Source organism: Chlorocebus sabaeus, chromosome 1, assembly GCF_047675955.1.
Source record: "Chlorocebus sabaeus isolate Y175 chromosome 1, mChlSab1.0.hap1, whole genome shotgun sequence".
NCBI lineage: Eukaryota > Metazoa > Chordata > Mammalia > Primates > Cercopithecidae > Chlorocebus > Chlorocebus sabaeus.
This window is the reverse complement of record NC_132904.1, coordinates 102,364,995-102,386,227: the sequence shown is the minus strand read 5'-3', so window position 1 is coordinate 102,386,227 and position 21,233 is coordinate 102,364,995. Positions and strand designations below refer to the sequence as shown.

Here is a 21,233-nt window from a genome sequence, read left to right as displayed (position 1 = left end):
GCATGAAAATATATTTTGGAAATTTTTTTAAACAGCCAAATACAGCTTTTAGATAAGGTTAACTTGAGTGTCTGTTTCCCTGAACATCCTAGTTCCTAGATAACAGGAATGTTAAAAATTACATGAGTTAGCTACAAAACACTTATAACCAATTACTGTGGTGGGGCTGTATGGTTGCACTGTATAAAGTACCTCTTGAATGCTGGGAACACTGCTGCTATATCTACTCACATCTTACCACTAGCAGAATTATCTTCCCAAATCCAGGACCCTTGCACCAGCACCTTCCTGAACAACTTAGATGTTTCTTTCCCTCTCAGTCTAACAATAATCTTACCATCTGTCTTCTTTCTCTTTTGCTCATTGAAATTTATCTAGTTGATTACTTCAAGAACACCCAGCCTATTCTAAATATGTTCACCCGTTAGAAGTAATTTTTTGATACTTGCTCTAATAATTTTGTAAATGACTACCTTGAGGTGCTTATGTCTCTTTACTGCTTCATGTTCTGTTCTGCAGAGCCAATTTTGTTTTGTGGGATTCCTTTTGCTAACCCCACCCAAAATATTGCATCCATTTTGGATAAGGGATATAAACAGTGTATAAATTAGTTTGTTTCAGCTTGGGCACACTACTAAATATCAATTACATGACACACACATTTATCTCAGCATTGATTATAAAGACAGTACTAAAGTATTTGTAAGTACTCACAAAAAAGGGAAATGTCCAGCCATCTTTCTTCTGTATGCCTTTAAAATGTTACATACAAACTAAGTAAACAGAGAATTCTGTTTTTCAGTTTGATTGTGGCTCACCTTTCTAGGTCCTGTGCTTTTCAGCTCAAACACATCCATTGTGTAATTGACTCTACGTCCATAGTGGTCAAACTGAACATTCCCTGTCAGCCCTTGAATTCGAACCTAAGTGAAAAAGAAAACCACATGTGTTCACTTGCAATTTTACTTATAGGAATTTCAACTTCATCTGCTGGGCTTACAACTACTTAAAAAAGTGGAACTATAAACTATAAACAACTAACTGAAATGCCATTAGGTATTTGAGCTATTGGGGTAGAATCTGAAAGAGAAATATCAAAGGGATATATAAGCAATTTTGCTATACCCCTGGAAGAGGAATATGTTTTATTTGTTTTTAATACTATAAAGTTTCCATTTTTACTAGAAGAATCCTCCCTCAATTATAAAGTATTTTTATAGGAATCACAATTTTTTTATGGTTACTTTTCAGTTTTATTTGTATATCCACAAAATGGATTAAATAACCCTGATATATATGCCAGATCATATTCTCACCTTGCTAATATTAAAATTAAGATATAAGAAGCAAAAACATATAAAGACATTTTTGAAAATATTGAAATATATTTTATTCCAAATTTCCTTTTAATTTGCTTTTACCTATGTTTTGAACCTGTGACATTTCAGAACATTTAAAATGTAACATTAAATATGTATATATTACCTTAATTATCTGAACAAATAGTGTTGGTGTAATTATAAAAGACAGAAATAAACTGACTACTTAATCCAAAGTTACAAAGCAATTTGAAGATCTCCAGAGGTAGTCATTATTTCTGGTTCTGGAATGTCCTGGGACCCAGGTGGGCTTATACTTCCTGAACCCTAGCTAACCTTGTGGTTAGCTAGGCCCATGCGACTCTTTCTGACATGTGAGTTGTAAATAGGCAGGACAGGTGATATTATTAAGCCACAGAATTTAATTGCCAGTTTGAAATGTGCCCCCAACTATCCATTTCCCTTTGCAGAATTCAAGATGGTAACTGCTCTGCCAGTCTATGTCCTCAAGTGACTACAATTAGCCAAGTGCCCCTGCTAATCTAGCATATGTCTGAGTAAGCAAAGCTCCTTTGTTGTTTTAAGTCACTGAGATTTGGGTTATTACAGAAACATAAGCTAGCTTATCCTGACTATGCATCCACATAAAATGTAAACAGCAAAATTCTACCTTGTATTTTATCTAGAAATGTCCCAAAAATGATGGCTTGATATATTTGAGTAGCAATTGTAGTACGTATTTGTGCTTGGATAAATTAGTCTGTTTTTTGAACATTCAACTAAAAGAAGACCATGAAATGAATTGAACTGAAATAAAATTGTGAGTTACCTGTTTGAGTGTCCTCTCCATATCAATCCCCTGGCCCCATGGAGCAGCGGGATTTGCCAGACAATCCCCAGCATTTCCTCTCCTTGAGATATCAATTTTCTGCCTCCTAAGACTTCTGAAAGTTTCAGCCATCACAAGGACTCCATCATAAGTCAGAGCAGAGGTGTACTAACCAAATGAAAATGAATATGATGGTAAATGTCAACATCTTATCTAGTGCTAGAAACGGTCTGGGGTCTTTGTAAGTGTATGACATAAAGCACCATTCTATCTGAAGGATGGTTAAATTACTGATAATTAATTGACTCTAGCTTCAGAAATTTCTGTTCTTGCTTTAATATAAAGCCTGTATACCAAATCTTATCATCCTGACTCAAAAAGGAGAAAAACCATTCTGAAAAATAGAAATTCTAATAAAACAGTTTTCCATCAGTTGGTAGAAGAAAGATCCTTAGGCAAGGTCTTTCTGTTGTGTCCCAGTACAAATAGGTAACGTATCAAAGGCTAATGCAGCTGTGTAATCTGCCTTGTAGTCAGTTTCTATGCTTGAGCCCCAGGAGGGCTGGGCCTCTTAATCTTTTCCTCCTCTAAAATGCCTAGCAAGGTTCCCTGAGATTTAATATAAGTTCATGGACTTGAAGTATATATCTTTGTTTAGTCTCCCAGAAGAATGAGTGGAATTGTTTATTGTTATTCAGAAATATGATGCCAGAAATAACATCTACTTATTCAACAAATGTGTATGCATCAGTGACTGTGCTAAATAGGAATGAATCTTGCCACACTACACCCAATGAAGGTGCACAGGAAGGCAAAGTCATTTTGTTAAGTTTTCGATATAACCTGGGATCAAAGTGGAGATGTGAAGGATAGACCATCTGCTTCTGTCTGAGAAAAGAGTGAGCTCCCCTCCACCTCTGAGAAAAGATTATTAAGGTTAGGAGAAAAAGTGAGGAAAGGTTGAGATAAAAATGTAATTTTCTAAATATAAAAATAAATCAACATGGGATCGCTTTTGGCAGACATTTATTGGAAAATTCCTGAACACATGGAAATGGGGCACGATTTTCTGGAAGCATGACAGATCTACTTATTCAGCAAATGTGTATGTACTAGTCATTGTGCTAAATAGTATCAACTACTAACTACTTATCGTGACAAAAACTACATTGTCTCCTTTAGAAATTCCATATGGTCAGTTCCTTATAATTAACACCTTCTATGCCTGTATGAGCAGTAGGTTTGTGCTGTAGGAAGTGGAGGAGGATCCCCTCGATTTTGTGTTTTCAAATGAAGAAAAATCATTTGAAATTCCATTTGTAGAAAGTAAACTTAGGGCCGGGCATGGTGGCTCGCACCTGTAATCCTAGCAGTTTGGGAAGTTGAGGTGGGTGGATCACTTGAGTCTAGGAGTTCGAGAGCAGCCTGGGCAACATGGCCAAACCCCATCCCTACAAAAACCGCAAAACATTAGTCAGGCGTGGTTGTGTGCACCTGTAGTCCCAGCTACTTGGGAGGCTGAGGTGGGAGGAGGATTCCCTGAGCCCAGGAGGTCAAGGCTACAGTGAGCTGATCGTGCCACTGCACTTCAGCCAGAGTGACAGAGAAAGAGCCTGTCTCAGAAAAAAAAAAAGAAAAGAAAAGAAAGTAAACTTAGGCAACATGGGCATGAGACACAGCAGCCACCATTACAGGGAAGAGAAAAACTAAAACATGGATAAAATAAGGAGCATTAATTCTAACAAAGAACTGTTCAATAGTATAGGATATAACTCTTGTATTAGAAGTATTTAAAAGAACCATGTAAATTTCCTATATATTCCTCCAGGACTTGACAAAACAAGCTTCTGGAGAGACATGCCCTTCACAATTATTAGGATGGGGTAGCTGAGAAAAACTAAGGTGTTTAAGCAAGGTACTACACCAAAAATGAATGTGCCTCCTCCCCTGCCTGACCCAACACATCTTTGAATAGAGAAAGTCATCAAACCATCTTTTTTTGTTAAGGCAAGAAAATAACAATGAGAAATAAAATGAATCTTGCTTAAGTCGCAAAGGGCAAGAGAAAAGTGCAATGCTGGTACTTGAGGACCAAAGGAGGAAAAAATAAAAATATTGTTGCTTTTTCAACAGGAAGAAAGAAGCTGAGAAGAGATGGCACCAAAAAGCAAACACACTTGCTGTGTTTTAAAAAGTGCATTCATTTTTATGAAATATGTGAACCAGAAAAAAGAGCAGGTATCACACAGAGTGGTGAGAGTAAAGGAGACATTCAGCCAGAGTGGCAAAGACCTGGGATTTGACAGGTCATAGAGCTGACAGATGGAAAGAAGCAGTAGTTTAAATCAGTTTTACCTTTTCAAAGGATGTAATTCTTTTCTATGTGTCTTACTGTGCTACAATCCAGGGAACCACAATTACGGGCAGATAACTTCTAGGTGGCACCTAGAAAATTCTTACTAATCATTTCATTTTTAGGCAGGGTAAATAGTGCCCTATAGTTATTTACTGCTCTGATAAGTGATTAGAATGATGAAATGATTTCACTTACTAAGATTTATAGATAACAAGACAGAATTGGCAGAATCATGGTGCAGTAGAAAAAGTATGGGATTAGAGAAGAAAGAACTGGGATGAATTTTAATTCTGTGACTCATAGGTTTATGGGAATGTGAAGCACATTTTCTTGGCTATGGAGTATAAAACAGAGCAAAATGAAATGAAACAAGATAATAGTGACTCTCTATTATGGTTATTATGAGGATGAAATTTCATATCATATCTGAGAGCTCTTTGAAAAATGTACCAGACTCTAGCTAGGAATCATGAAGACTACAAAGATAAGTATTTGATGGTTACTGCCCCAGAGAGTTTATAGGAGTGAAACAGTAAGTGTGCAAATAATTATATTAAATCCCTGATGCGAATTGCCCAATCAAATACTATGGAGAGTACAGGCGGGAAGGAATCACATTTACAAAAAAAAAAAAGAAAAGATTTCATAGAGAAAGTGGAATTTGAGATAAAGCCTTGGAAGGTGGTTGGATTTCGACAGGTAGACATGGTGGTGGAGGACTTTTGAGGTAAAAGTATGTGCACAGGGAATGATAAAGGGTGGGGAAATGCAGGGCAGCTCACATTGGCTGGAGCATCAGAAAGGGGGTAGAGGGTCATGCAACTGTAAAGTCTTGATTGGCCGATAGAATGGAAGACCTTGATTCCAGGAGATTTTTTTAAAGCAGGGAGGTGACACGATCAGAAGTCATGCTTTTAATCTTGGTTGAAAAATCAAACACTTAAGAGTACACTTTAATTAATTATAATCAATCCTCATTATTTGTGGATTCTAAATTTTCAAATTTTCCTCCTTGCTGATATTTATTTGTGACTCTTAAATCGATACTTATGACACTTTTGTGGTTATTTGTGGAACTGTATAGAGTGGTGAAAAATTTGAGTAACTAACACAAGGTCCCAGCTGTGGCTGCACAAGGAAACACTGTTTCCTTGTTTCTGCTCTCATACTGTAAACAAGTGGCCTTTTTGTGTTCTATTTAGTGCCATGTTTTCTGCAGTTTTGTGCTTTTTGCTGATGATTTCACTGTTTAACATGGCCCAAAAGCATAGTGTTGACGTGCTGTTTAGTGTTCCCTTAAGTGCAAGGAATCTGTGATGTGCCTTATGGAGAAAATGTGCATGTTAAATAAGCTTCATTCGGGCATGAGCCACGGTGCTGTTGGCCAGGAGTTCAATGTCCGTGAACCAACAATACATTAAATAAGGTTTCTTTAAACAGAAACACCCATAAAACAAGGTTATGTACTGAATAGTTGACAAGAAGTTTGTAACCAGAGGCTAGCAGAACTTAACCCTATATTACCCCTGGGAGCAATAGTTCTATATTTACTTATTCAGTATTTAAAAAGACTTTATAGAACACAACTACTGTGAATAATGAGAATTAATTGTACTGCATTTATTTATTAAATGGCTACTGAATGCCTAGCATCATGCCAAGAGTTGTGAATGATGAGACGATTATATAACAGAGAGGCCAAAGCTATAGCATAGACGAGTCTAGTTGGATATAATCAAATAGGAGACATTAAAATAATTATATCCTGTGTATTCCATGAATCTAGTCCCTGACTCAAGGACTGCCAACTAACATATCCATTTAATAATTTGCATGTATTTATCTGTAAAATCAAAGGATTGGACAACCGTGCCTGACACATAGTGGACATCCATTTAATGTTCTGTTTTGAAATTCTGTGATTTTATAAGGCAGTGAAGATGGTATGCTGAGCTGGCAAAATTCCAGTATTTCTGAGAAGAAATTGACATAGCCACTATGAAATATTATAATTAGAAAATAGAAGCAAAGCTGAGATCCTTTAGCCTTAGATCGTGTTTTTCCTAGGCTTGAATTTCCAAATTACATATAAAACTTTTTACTGGAATACACTGTTAGTAATAGATTAACAAATGATGATGATGGTGCCTTATTAGGTAGGGGCTCAAACCACTAAGTTGGAGTTTAAGAAACATTATGCCATAATTTAACATGAGGTCTAAGAAAGTCATCTATCTGTTTAGTTTGATCAAATATGCTTATGATCAGAAATTTACCAGCCTTTTCTGAGCAAATATTAATAGCATACTTTCACAATATCAGTCAGAAAACAATGAAAACAACCAGATTTTTCACTGTTAATTTGAAAGAAAACTTTTGCAGAAGCTTGTATATTTTACATTTCTGCTAATTTCCTAATTTGCCTACTCATTGTAAATCACTTCATGAAGATTTCTGTGTGGAGGAAAAGTTACGGATGCTCTTTCACATTTGAAGTATTTAGTTAACAATTAAAAAGATATATATAATTCTGTAAGGAAATTCATATGTATAGTACTGTAATAATAATAGTAAACTGCTTGAGCTAATGTCTAGCAACTGTACTCTTAAATACAGAAATTTAGAAATTATTAAGTGCATGTGCAAGGCAGTTATAAAGACAAAATGCTTTTTTCCCATGCCATACTATGTTTGTCAAAATGTTAATGGAAAAACTGTATAATAAACTTTCCATCTTAAATTTTGAAACTATCAGTAATACAGTAGATAAAAATAAACAAATACCTTTGGAGGAGTCTCAGATCCTGGATACTCTCTCTGATCTAGTTTCTTCCAGCGATCCATTAGTTTGATTACCATAGGTGTATTAAAATCTACCAACTGGAATCCAGTAACATTGGCTCCACCATGTATAAACCTCTCAAGAGAAATATCCTTGAATCCCTATAAAAATTGATACAAAGATTGTTAAATTTAGTTTATTATACATGGCAGCTCTTCAATAGTAACATAAATTAATGGCCTGTACAGATTAAAAAATTCTAAATAAAGCAATGGCTAAAAAATGTAGAAAATGATAAAGAAGATGTGGAAAATCTAACTATATCTAGCTGTTAAATTCTGTAATTCAAAATCCAATAAATGAGACAAAGATATGTTTTTATTTCAGTCCAAATCAAGTATTTCTTGAATGCCTCTGATTGCCTTTTATGAAGTATAAAGGGGGATACAGGAGATAAATATGATTGCATCAAAAAATCTCCTGTTTCTCACTAACTCATTCTATGAAACTAGTATCATACCGATACCAACATTTGGCAAGGACACAACAAAAATGAAAACTACAAGCCAACATCCCTTATGAACACAGACATAAAAATCCTCAACAAAATACTGCACACCAAATCCAGCAGTACATCAAAAAGATAACTCACTGTGATCAAGTAGGTTTTATTCCAGGGATGCAAGGATGGTTTACCATATGCAAAGCAATAAATGTGATTCACCAAATAAACAATTAAAAACACAAACCATACGATCCTCCCAACAGATACATAAAAAAGCATTTGATAAAATGCAACACACCTTCATGATAAAAATCCTCAAAAAACTAGGCATCAAAAGAACATATCTCAAAATAATTAAAACCATCTATGACAAACCCACAGCAAATATGATACTGACTGGGCAAAAGCTTGAAGCATTATTCCTAATAACTGGAACAAGACAAGGATGTCCACTCTCACAACTTGTATTTAACATAGTACTTCCAATCTTAGCCAGAACAATCAGGAAAGAGAAAAAATGGCATTCAAATAGGAAAAAGAGGAAGTCAAATTATCTCTATTCACTAATGACATCATCCTATACCTAGAAAATCCTAAAGACTCCTCCAGAAGACTACCATGTTTGATAAACAACTGCAGTAAAGTTTCAAGATACAAAATTAATGCCCCCAAATCAGTTGCATTTCTATAGCCAATAATAACACTGAAGCTGAGAACCAAATCAAGAACTCAATCTTATTTAAAATTGCCACACACACACACACACCCACACACACGTACACACACAATATCCAGGAATGCATTTAACTAAGAAGGTTAGAGACCTCTACAAGGAAAACTACCAAACACTGATGAAATAAATAATAGGTGACACATAAAAATGGAAAAACATCCCATGCTCATGGATAGGAAGAATAAATGTCATTAAAATGATTACATTGCCAAAAACAATCTACAGATTCAACGCAATTCCTATCAAATTACCAACATTATTTCTTGCAGAACTAGAAAGAACAATTCTAATATACATATGGAACTAATAAAAAGCTCGAATAGCCAAAGCCATCTTAAGCAAAAAGAACAAAGCCAGAGGCATCACATTATCTGACTTAAGACTATAAGGCTATAGTAACCATAACAGCATGGTTTTTGTACAAAAATAGACACATAGATCAATGGAACACAATAGTGAAACCAGAAACATACCTACAACCAACTGATCTTTGACAATGTTAAGAAAAATAAGGGGAAAGGATACTCTTTTCAATAAACAATGTTGGGGAAACTGACTGACCCTATGTGGAAGACTAGACTCCTACTTTTCACCACATACAAAAATTAAGATAGATTAAAGACGACATAAGATGTGAAAATACAAAAATCCTACAAGAAAACCTGGGAAAAACTCTTCTGGATATTGGCCTAGACAAAGAATTTATGACTAGGACCTCAAAAGCAAATGAAACAAAAACAAAAATAGACAAATGGGACCTAATTAAACTAAAGAGCTTCTGCACAGCAAAAGAAACAATCAACAGAGTAAAAGAATGAGAGAAAATATTTGCAGACTATGCATCTGACAAAGTACTAATACCCAGAATCTATAAGGAACTTAAATCAACAAATAAAAACCAAATAACCCCATTTAAAAAAGAGCAAAGGGCATGAACAGATACTTCCCAAAAGACAACATACAAATAGCCAGCAAACGTGAAAAAATGCTCAACATCACTTATCATCAGAGAAAAAATTAAAACCACAATGAAATGCCATCTCACACCAGTCAGAATGGCTATTATTTAAAACTCAAAAAATAACAGATGCTGGTGAGGATGCGGAGAAAAGGGAAAACATAAAAACTGCAACTGTTGGTGAGAATTTGAATTAGTCCAACCCCTATGGAAAACAGGATGGAGATTTCTCAAAGAACTAAAAATAGAACTAACATTTGACCTAGCAATCCCACCACTAGGTATATACCCAAGGGGAAATAAATCATTTTGTCAAAAAGACATCAGCACTCATATGTTTATTGCAGCAGTATTCACAATAGCAAAGTCATGGAATCAGTCTAAGTGCCCTGAGAAATGGTAGTCCAAGGGACGAAAGCAAGATAGGCCATTCATGGACTTCTGTGTGGCAGGAAAAAAGATGGTGTCCACCAGATGGAGCGAAGAAGTGGGGAGGTAAGGATGCTATCCCTTCTTGCCTAGAGGTAGTTATCAAGGATTCAAAAATTCTGGATAATTATTTATTTATTTATTTATTTAATTATTTGTTTGTTTGTTTGTTTTTCTCTCTCTCTCTCCCTCCCTCCCTCCTTCCGTCTTATCTATCATATCTATTGTCTACACATTTTCTATTATTTATCTATCCGTGTATGTATGTATCTATATCTGTCCATTATCTATCATCTATTATCCATCACCTGTCTACCAATTATCTGTCATTTATCTATCTTCCATCTATATACCCATTTATCATCTTTGTTTTATACCCGACTCCCTTTTATTGCCACTATTTTAGGTACCTTATAAAAATCCACACACAATACAAAGTGTAAAACAGACAATAGCAAGAAAAGGGCAAAAAGCATATTAAGGAAGTGAATTAATAAAGCCATAGGTATTAGCTCAGAGAAAAGTAAATCTCACACACACACACACACACACACACACACACACACACACACACACGCAAGAGCTTGTAGCTTTTGTAATTGCTTTCTTTTTGTTTTCTCTTAGTATTTAGTAAAGGTTCTTTTGAAAATATGAATATGCTTCAATTTGCTGAGAGAATGAAGGGAGAGTGTTTTGTCCATTTTTTGGTGGGAATAAAATGTGTAGCAATAATCCTGCAGTTAGAGTAAGAAGTAATGAGGACTTGGAGTTGCTTGTCCTTCTGAATGCACCTTGGCTATGGTTTTGGAGTCTTCAGATTGTTTCTTTCCTTTCCTCTTCCCTCCCTCCCTTCCTCCTCCTTCTCCTCCTCTTTTTTCTTCTATAATGAAGTAGATTGTCTTCCCAACCAACATATATGCATTGCTGTTTGGCTATCTAAGAAAAAATATATCAGTCTACTGGCAACTGAGCAAAATTGCTATCAAAGAGACCCAGGTATATGAGCTAACAGCTATTATATGCTGAGCTTATTATATGCCAGGTATTGTGCTAAGCACATTACACAGATTATTGATCTAGTTTAGTTTTCATAACAAGGTTATGAGATAGATCCTATTATTAGCCTTATCCTATAGATATGAAAACAGGCTCAGGGGGGTGAAGAAAAACTATTCAAAGGCATCCAGCAAATGTATGGTAGAGCTAAGATTTCAGCCATACAAACCACCTCTTGAGTTTGTCTTTTTCACCTTATACTCCTGCATATTCTTACACAGAGGTGTTTTAAATTTTATTAATTATCATAGTATCTATAGGAAAGGCAGTGTGATACTGTACCCCCTGGAAAAGCCCACTCTTTGAATTCCACTTCTGTTACTTTCTAACCTTATACCTTCCACATTCAAAATGAGAATGAGAATGCTATGGTATCCAGCACATCTGGTTTGAATTCAGTAGATGATCACTATTATCAATTAAGTCACTCAACAAATATTTATTTCATGCCTATTATATGCCTGCTAATTTGACAGTTCATCAGTTACATTCTCATTTTGTTGATAAAGAAACTAGACACCAGAAAGTAAGCCTATGTTTCTGAAATGGGAAAAACACTGTCCATCAATCTCCAGCGAGTAAAATGTCAGTTGAACATTTGTTTGCTTCTATCACACTATAGGGCAGACCCACAGGCAGGCAAATGATTCCAATGTTTTCTAAAAGCCACAGTAATTCAACTATTGCATTAGCTGCTAATTGACGACATTATTATTTTCTTTCAACCATGGCTGAAATAGAAGGTCTGCCAAACCTTCTTTCATAGCGTTATCCACAGCTGCAGGATGAAGAGGCAAAGCTGCAGCCTTCAGAAAAATCATCTGATGTAAAGTCTGGCTGATAAATAATAGTTCACATTTCTCAGAGTCCATCCTATTCTTATGCTGAAGGTAAAGGAAAAAATTGCCATGTCTGATTATAAACCCCTTTCAGTTATGCTTTGAATGAATGGTGGGTGACTCAGTTAATTTCAGCTATGTCTGTTTTGCGTACAGGCAATATTTTTCCTTTCATATATTTTCTTACCATTTCATATAGAAAATGGATAGGATCTAGACTGTGAAGCAGTTTTCTCAGAAACATTTATTTTAGTGGCCATTTTGATTTCAGTTTTTATCCGAAGAATATAGTGGAACTGAGAGTTCCTGGGCAACATTGTAATAAAATTATTCACTCCATAGTCAGGAGGAAATCAGTGGTTAAGTGACTAAGTAAATAATGTCCCTGAGAGCAGGGGGAGATCAAGGGAAAGGCTTTCTACTTGTTAAAGTGGGCTACTACTTTGCTTGGATTTCACAGTGGTTAATTACCCCTCTCTAGAGTAACATCCAACTTGGTTTTTCTTTAATTTCTATTTGCAGTTCATACATCTTTTGGGGGAAAATAAAATGTTTAAAATTATAGGTATCAGATATCCTGATGACTATGTAAATTTACAAGTCTATCATCTTGTCACTGTTTAATAAATGCTCAATCTTTAAGTTTTACTTAATTTAGGTAACATTTCTGCTGTATTTTGCATTTCAGGTTCATAGGCTGACTAAATCATATGAGATAGCTGCGGTGCAATTAATGGAAAGAACGTCAAATAGAATGGGGGAAATTGCTCCCTTACCATGTTATAAAAATTGGTTAGTTAAGAAATTGACTTAAAGTATGTACTTTCCATGTGCATGTAGATAGGTGGTACAGTCAGACATGCTTAATGCAGAAAAGTTAAAAAATGGGAAGCACAAAAGTAAAACAATGTCGCCAAGTTGATGGAATCTTAACTAGGGTCACTGCACTTCAATAAAGACATGCTAGACTGCAAATTTTGGGAAGCATGTCTACTCTCCATTCTGAAACTAACCAAACACCTAAATGTAAACAAGTCACTTTGCTTTCTGTATCCTAATGTTTAATTTCCTTTATGTTCTGAATGAGGCGTGAATGGTGTATGTGTGTGAGATGGTGGAGGACAGGTAAGAAACAGGTTCAGTTCATCTTTAATTATATATATCCAGAACATTTTGTAATTTTATATCTCTTTAATGATTGAGCCAGGTGTTCTCCTAGATGTAAATTAAATAATACTTTATAAAATAAAAAAATCTAAATGAGAACAAGAGTCTAAGAATTTGTCTTGCAAGTGGGACAAATGTCAACCGTTCCTTGTTGCTATTGGTGGCCATATTTAAATTATTTGACTGCTAGAGGAATGAATATCAATACAGAGCAATGTGTTTAATGCTAGGTCCCCCTGATGGGTACTGTGGGAGATGCTTAAGTAAATGGTCACTTGGTGGCATTATTCCCTAAGTTGTTTATTTATTTGTGTATTTATTCTTTGCAATCAGGCCAGAGCTTCAAACTTTTCTTTGAGAATTCAGATCTGTGAGATCCTGGCTAAATTACACTGAACCTCATTTTTCTATCAAAAATCTTTTTTAAGGCCAAATTAAAGCAATTATAATAACAAAAACAATTACAATAACATAAACTGGGTGCTGGAGGATAAGCAGGAGTTCAACAGATAAAGAATAGGGATAAGGACTCTTTTGTAAGGTTAATAAAAGAGACATTGTTCCTGCCTTCAGTGAACTTGCAGTGTGCTAATGTTTTTTTTTTGCAGTTGTACCATGGGATGTTGGACAGTACCTGGTACAGAGGGGGTATAAAATAATAATTTGATAAATGAAAAAACAAGAATAAGTTCTATACTATGAGTACACAGGTACTCAGGGTAGTCTGAGAACCCAGAGAAGAGACTATCAAAGTGGATATTTAGGGATAGCTTTCCAGAAGTGACTGTAACCACTGACTGGGATTGGATGGGGTAAACACCTCCTGATAGAGATAACAACCTAAACAAAGCTGGGAAAAGGAAAGCTGCATTAGGTGCCTGGGAATTAGTTTGATCTGAAGAAGGGATAGTTGTGGGGTGGAGTGGGAAAGACTGGGGTCAAGTAGGGACAAAATCTTAAAGGGCTTTGTGCATTAAGTTCAAGAGTGCAAATCCTTTTTCCTAAAATATTTAAGTAGAGCAGTGCTTAGGTTTTGAATGCTTACTCTTGAAGATAGTGGTAAAAACTGGGGCAATGACTCAGAGTTGGCACAATATGTCATTTGGAGAGACATTCAAACTCTGAGGAGAAGTGAGACACGTATTAGCAAGTAAGTTTGGAAAACCCATGGGGAATCAGGTCATGAAAAATATGATGTCTTTTACTGTATTTGCAGCCTGAGGCCAATAAAAAATTTAAGCAAACAATATCATCATACTTGTTTTTAAAAAATAACCAGCAGCTAAATGAAAGAAGAACTACGAAAGAGGAAGTCTAGGGGCAAAGTAGGGAAGCAATTTTCTTACATGAATCTCTTAAGAAACAGACTAGGATAAACCAAATAACAGATAAGGTTTTCCTGCCTCTACTTCTCTGGGAAATTTTTGGAACAGAATTTAATCTATTGTGATATAATATGCTTTCACCAGTACCTCTAGATGATGGGTTTAATAAAACATTCATGCACCCACATACAAATCCCATATAGGACATAGAAAAGAAAAAGGAATAGCAGCAATCTTTCATTTCTGACAAGTTTTACTCACAGTTAATATCCAATTGTTAAATATAGTGGCAGAGATAAACACAGAGAAATTTCAAGAATCAGGGAGGGGCATGCCCATTCAATTAGATATCAGGCATAGCTCATACTCTTCAGATGATGTTAGCTCCCTGTGGACCCTCTTGGACCTTTTGCAGGTTCAGGCTTGATTATTAAGGGAAAGGATTTCTACTTTTTTTGGCCTGGTTGGAGGTGAGACGCCAGCACACTGCAATAGCTCCAAAAGCTAAGATCAGAGGGGCAAAGAATACATAAATGTATTCTCATTTTATCAGGGTACAATGATGAAGGAGATTGAATGGTTGTTAATTGAAGAAGAAAAGTTCAACTTACAATGAGAAGACAATTTTAAATAATGCCAGAGAGCATTCACAACCTATTTGCATCCTTATTCACAAATAAATTGCCTATTATTTTGTTTAAGTACGTGAAATCTGCTTTCTGCATTTCAGCCAAAGAATTTAAAGACCATTAGGAAGCCAGTATTTTGGTGACATTCCTTACTTTGTTTCTTGGTTTAAAAGATTATCATTTTTAAAGAATCTAAAGAACACCTATATTTAAACTCAGTTTCTCCAGAGAGTTAACCTTGTTTAAATAAGGGAGGTCCTTGACTTTTACAAAAATGCATGTTTGTAAATTCATGACCCAATTTCATGCATCACATATTGATGTCTGCTAAATTTCATTCTTCTCTTTTTGGTAAATATGGGTTGGACTTCATACCTTCTGCTTTTATATTCTACATTGTGACTACAGAATATTTTAAATATTCCAGAATATTTGTAACCACCCAATCACAAGTAAGAATTGTTATTGTAGACATCAGTTTTTACTAATACTGTTAAATCACCCTTGATGAGTTGGTTTAAGTATAACAGTTCCCCATTAATTGTAAATTGTAATTGTAAATTATCAATGAAATATTTTCTTGGTTTAATTTTTACAATATATATTGCTAATATATAGACATACAACAAACTGTTGTATATTCACCTTGCATTCTGCAACCCTGCGGAACTTATTAGTTCTACAAATATATTTTGATTCCTTAGTATTTTTATATACATATAATCTTCCTTTTCAATCTGGATGCCTTTTATTTATTTATTTTACCTAAATATCTGTAATAGAAACTTCAATACAGTGTTCAGTAGAAGTGGTGAGAGGGAACACTCTTATCTTGTTCCTCATTTTAGGGGAAAATCATTCAATCTTTCAACCTTAAGTATGATGTTGATGTTATTTTTCATTTTGATTCTGGATTGACTTCACATTGAGAATCTTATGCACATAACTCTCAAAAATAGTTGTTGATTGGCTCAATAAAATAAAAACTACTCTAGTGTTATCAGTAAGAGTCCTTTAGGGACAAATGAATAAGTCAATATAATCCATATTAATATACTATATTATAATGTATGTCCATGGCAGTCACTGATCTGATTATGTATTACAAAGATATCAAACATATATAATAAAACTTGCTGATTTTTAGTGAAAGTGATGGTTCTAGTCCCTACTGCAAACAAAAATGGTTTTCTACTTCATATACTGGAACCCTAGATAACTTAAATACACTGCCATCTCCCAGGGCTGTTTATGATATCCTTTGGAGTGTTATAAATATTAATTCATTCCATCTTGTACTGATTTATTTGTTTTAATTGCCAATGTCAACAACTCATTTTTGGAATGATAGTCTACATATAACACATTGATTTTTTTTCCCCTCAATTCTATTGTTTGTAAGAATAGATGACAAAACCTCCTATTTGCTATAAAAGTCACTAGAGTCTCATTGTACAATTTACTGTACTTACAGATATCTCATAATCCTAAGTTTTTTCTCTTATAGTAATTAATATCAGAATACATTTGTCTTAAATTTTATATTTTTATAAAAAATAGTGAAACACTCTACTAAAACAGCCTACTAAAAGCAATGAAAAAGACAAGTCAAAATTTCTCAGTATTTTCATGATAATCCATTAAGTCGCAAGATTATACTTTATCTAAGAAGCACAATATAATAATGGTTCACAGTATATTGCTGTATTTTAATATCTCAGATCCACAACCAAACCCAGTTCACTAAAGACTGAAAATTCCTGTCTCAAAGTGGGACAGTTCACTTGCCATATGGAAAGAATGGGTAGATCTGAATCTCTTTTGCATCCTTCAGTTTCTTTCCTGTTTAAGCGCAAGATAGTCATAAAAAATAAAAAGGGTTGGACGCAGTGGCTCACGCCTGTAATCCCAGGACTTTGGGAGGCCAAGGTGGGCGTATCACAAGGTCAGGAGATCGAGACCATCCTGGCTAACATGGTGAAATCCCGTCTCTACTAAAAATACAAAAAATTAGCCAGGCATGGTGGCAGGTGTCTGTAGTCCCAGCTACTCTGGGAAGCTGAGGCAGGAGAATGGCTTGAACCTGGGAGGCGCAGCTTGCAGTGGGCTGAGATTGCGCCACTGCACTCCAGCCTGGGCGACAGAGCAAGACTCCGTCTTAAAAAAAAAAAAAAAAAAAAAAAAAAAAAAAGTGTCATAAAAATGGAAAAAGGAGAAAACATCCTTAACTTCTCCAGTGTAAATCACTTTGGGAATCAGGCCCTTAGGGCAAATGGTACTTTATAATAAAACAAGAGAGGATGGACCAGTCCATGTACAATCTACCTCCTACACTGCATGGTTAACAAGATGTATTCAATGAGCCTTCCAAGATATCTAAAAGGATTTCTCTCAGGCCTTTAAGAATTTCATAACAATGGAAGTGCTTTGTTTGTTAGCCATTTGTATATTACATATGGAAAGTTGACATAATTTTTAAAAATTTGCATTATTCCCATTTAAAAAATTTGCTTATATAGCCATTATATACAGTTATTCTTAAAATTAGAGAACATAGCTGTTAGTTTAGATCATTCTTGTAATATCCAAATATTGGCTATCTTTATCTATAAAGTAGCATTTATCATTTAGACAGAGAAAATTATTTAATTTGACAAGTGGTATCGTAGCAAAATAACCATTATCATTTCTTTTAAAGGTCTCTTTAGCAGATACCAAGCTAATCTGCATAAAATTATACGGAATTCTACTTATGAAATTTAGTGATCATTGTAATAAAATATCACGTGTGTTATTAAAAGCTTAGTAAGTAATGTAGTCTATTTATTGAAGCATTATTTTAAGGCACAGTTAAAATAATCTTGTGTGCTTGAGCAATTCTTATGAAAAGTAGAAAATAAGAAGTTCTTACCAAGTTTGCAATGATATAATGGTAGCCTTTTACATGCTTTCCAACACTTACAATCTGTGAAGATATAAGAAAATAAGAGAAAAATCAATTTTAATTCACTGAAATATTATTTAAAAAATATTAACTATTTTAGCATAATTCCATGTAGAATCATGCTAAATCATGATGGGAAAATGATAGGTTTTTAAAAAATAAAAGTCACGTATTCTAGTTAGAAGAACTGATAAGCCATATTCAAAATAAGTGGTGAAAAGTACCACTTTTATTTAAATCACATTCTATCAACCTCGTTCAGGAAATGTTATAATCTCCTTAAAAAGAATGACAATGCTATGAACCAACATTTACATATATTTCTCATGAGAATGCATCAATGTAGAAACTTAACATGATTTTCATCTGAAGAATTTAGATGTACTTCACTTATTGATAATTTATAAAAACGGAAGATAGGCTGCTCAGTGTCTTCATAGGGTAAGAATAATCATCTCTGGGTAGGTTGAGTAGCAAGCAAGGTTTTTCTAAGGTACAATCTATTTATAGACATCTCTGATGCCAGAAAATATTCAGTGAATTCTCATCTGTATACGAATGCAGTAGTGTTTTCTTATAATTACAAAAGAAAAAAAAACATCAAAAAGGTTTTCTCTCTGTTGGATTCTTTTTTTTTTTTTCCTGAGAATGTTTTCAGAAATGTTTAGGAAATTAGAAACTCAAACATCTTTTAAAAAATACTAGAGATCTTTTAAAAGTTCAGTTTTATTTTTGCATTAGAGATTACAACTCTCATTCTCTGAAAAACTGAAAATTCCTTCAACAAGAGAAAATCTAATTTCAGTTACTAATGAGCAGCTTTGTAACTTCACTGGTGTCGTCAATGATAACAGTGAAAGCCACAATTTTCATGTATGTTTATTGTCAAAGACAAAAATTAAATTATTTTAAGCATTTTAATATTCCCACACAAGCAATTCTGTGTAATTGAGTGACTTTTGTACAAAATATAGGAAAACCCTTTTAAAATCAGAATATGTGATGGACATAGAGAGTAGAAAAATGGTTATCAGAGGCTGGGAAGGGTAGTGGGGGTGGGAGGGAGGTGTGAATGGTTAATGGGCACAGAAAAAAATAGCTGGAAAGAATGAATAAGACATACTATTTTATAGCACAACAGGGTGACTATAGTCAATAATTTAACTTAATTATACATTTTAAAAATAACTAAAAGGGTGTAATTGGATTGTTTATAACACAAAGGATAAATGCTAGAGGGGATGGTTACCTCATTTTCCATAATGTGATTATTACTCATTGCATGCCTGTATCAAAACATCTCATGGACCCCATAAATACATATACTACTATGTACCCACACAAATAAGAAATAAAATAAATAAAATCAGAATATATGAATTGTGCTGGAAAAGAGTTTTGTATACATGGTTATTGGTGAAATAAAATTTCTACTCATCTTATGTTTTTGTTTTGATTACATTCAAGACCTTTCTGTTTTAAATGTTCTCCAGTTTCAGTACAAGTTGTTTAGAATTTTACTTTTTAATTTCTGTTCATATTGTTTAGGATTTGTTGTACTTCCTGACTATGAGGGTTGATTGCCATTTAACCATCCTGGGAAATTCACTGCCAATATCTCTTAAAATAACCCTCCAAAGATGTTTTCTGTTTGCTTCTAATAGATACTGCAACACTGGTATCATTGGCCTGGGGCCACTTTTATGATAAGTTCTCAGCTTCTAGATTCCTAGACCACAGTGTGTGGTATAAATTCAAAATACAATCTGTCTCAAGAACAAGGCTGTGATGACAAATTCTGAAGGAAGATACTTTCCTCACTACACTAAGCCTAGGCCAAGGCAGAAAACACTTAGTTGACTCTGTACAGGTGACAGAATTTTTTCAACTATACCCTTTTATTGGGCTGTTGCCGTTCAATGGTCTGGCTTTATGTATTCACTTGACTGAACACAAAGCTTCTGTTCTTGGGAAAGCATTAAATGCCCAATCAGCCTACCCAATCTGGCAATTTCCTTCATCACAGCTGCCTGTCATTTTTGGCCGCTGAAGATTTTCTTTACTTTCTTGGAAGTTCAGCTACACATTTATAATATTTTATATAACCTTTCTCCATGTTTTATATTGCCAGATTTACCTAGTCCACAATTTATCTAAAATAGAACTTTCCTTGGGAATCTTTCCATGAAGATGAGGACAAGCAACAAATAGATGAGATTATGGAGAAAGCTCGGTTTATGAAATAGCTGAATTCGGTGTCATATTGGGCAATCTAGACTTGAGTGATTTAACATGGGTGGAGCAGGATGGAGCCGTCTTATTCTCTGGGAATCTCCAGTCTAGCTTGTGCAAAAGATAATTATCAGGAGGATGCTTGATGGTACTCAGCCAGGAAATGGCATATTCTATTATGGAGTCTACTACAGATTCCTGCTATTTGGCTTCAGCAGGGGTTGTTGCCACTCAGCAATCCATTATTTATCTCTTGCTGATTCACTATATGTTTTTCTGGTGTGGCTATTTAAGCCTTTTTGCACTCTCTCTAAGCCCCTGTCCCCACCCTGCCTCTTATTTCTTAACACTCTCAGCTTGTGGTTTCTTTGTGACTGCACTAAAAAATGTGTCAATTTTATTTTAAAAATCCATTTTAAGTGCAAATTCTTGTAAATGTTAAAAAGATGCGGAACTAGTAAAAATTTTGCACTGGGTATTTCCATAGAGAACTCATTGTCCATTCAAGATTGTTTAGCAAAAAACTATAATAAATTAAAGCTTATACAACGAATTTTCAAAGGGTGAGGACTTATAATACCACAAGGAACTGACAGGGACAAAATTCCTGGCATGAAAGGTCTTGCAGAGCTCCATATGCATCAACATTCTGGAAACTAAGAGCTTGGGGAGTAGTGATCTGCAGATTTTTTTACCTGGCTGGTAATGCTAGGGGCATCAGTACCTCTGCTGAGCCAGATCCTGGCTGAGAAAAAAACAAATGTACTGCACAAACGCTGTGAAGTTCTCACTGCCTTAGTTTCTTTGTGAAAAAATTCGATTTACAATCCATTGAGTGGTGTCCTGTAAATAGGGTGTTGCTTATTTTTAAACGATTGTGTAAAACTGAAAGTGTCATTTGTGGTTTCACATGGCTTTCATCCTCTCAACAAAAGTGAAGAATATCTTCTGTAAAGAATAAATTTGAATGAGTTGACTGTAGGTGCAGACCAAACCTTGTATCTCCTATGTAATTGCTCTTTTAAAAATATGTAAATAGGGAAAAGAAACAGTTTGAGTTGAAAGATAGGAATATAAAATGGCACTGTCTTCACACAAGTGTGGTTGGCTTAGTTGTCATGCGAAAACAA

General features: G+C 34.8%; 1 protein-coding gene across 5 annotated transcripts in view; it reads right to left on the bottom strand.

Annotated features, from left to right (window-relative positions):
* GRIA4 (glutamate ionotropic receptor AMPA type subunit 4) overlaps nucleotides 1–21,233 on the bottom strand; it is a 375,959-nt gene that overhangs the window by 76,726 nt on the left and 278,000 nt on the right. For all 5 annotated transcript variants that reach the window (XM_008020706.3, XM_008020702.3, XM_008020705.3 and 2 more), the window contains exons 6-9: nucleotides 17,839–17,892; nucleotides 7,289–7,447; nucleotides 2,149–2,316; nucleotides 819–923 (exon numbers count right to left, since the gene is read on the bottom strand). In XM_008020706.3, the coding sequence (XP_008018897.1) occupies nucleotides 819–923; nucleotides 2,149–2,316; nucleotides 7,289–7,447; nucleotides 17,839–17,892 (486 nt within the window). The remainder of the gene's footprint in view (nucleotides 1–818; nucleotides 924–2,148; nucleotides 2,317–7,288; nucleotides 7,448–17,838; nucleotides 17,893–21,233) is intronic.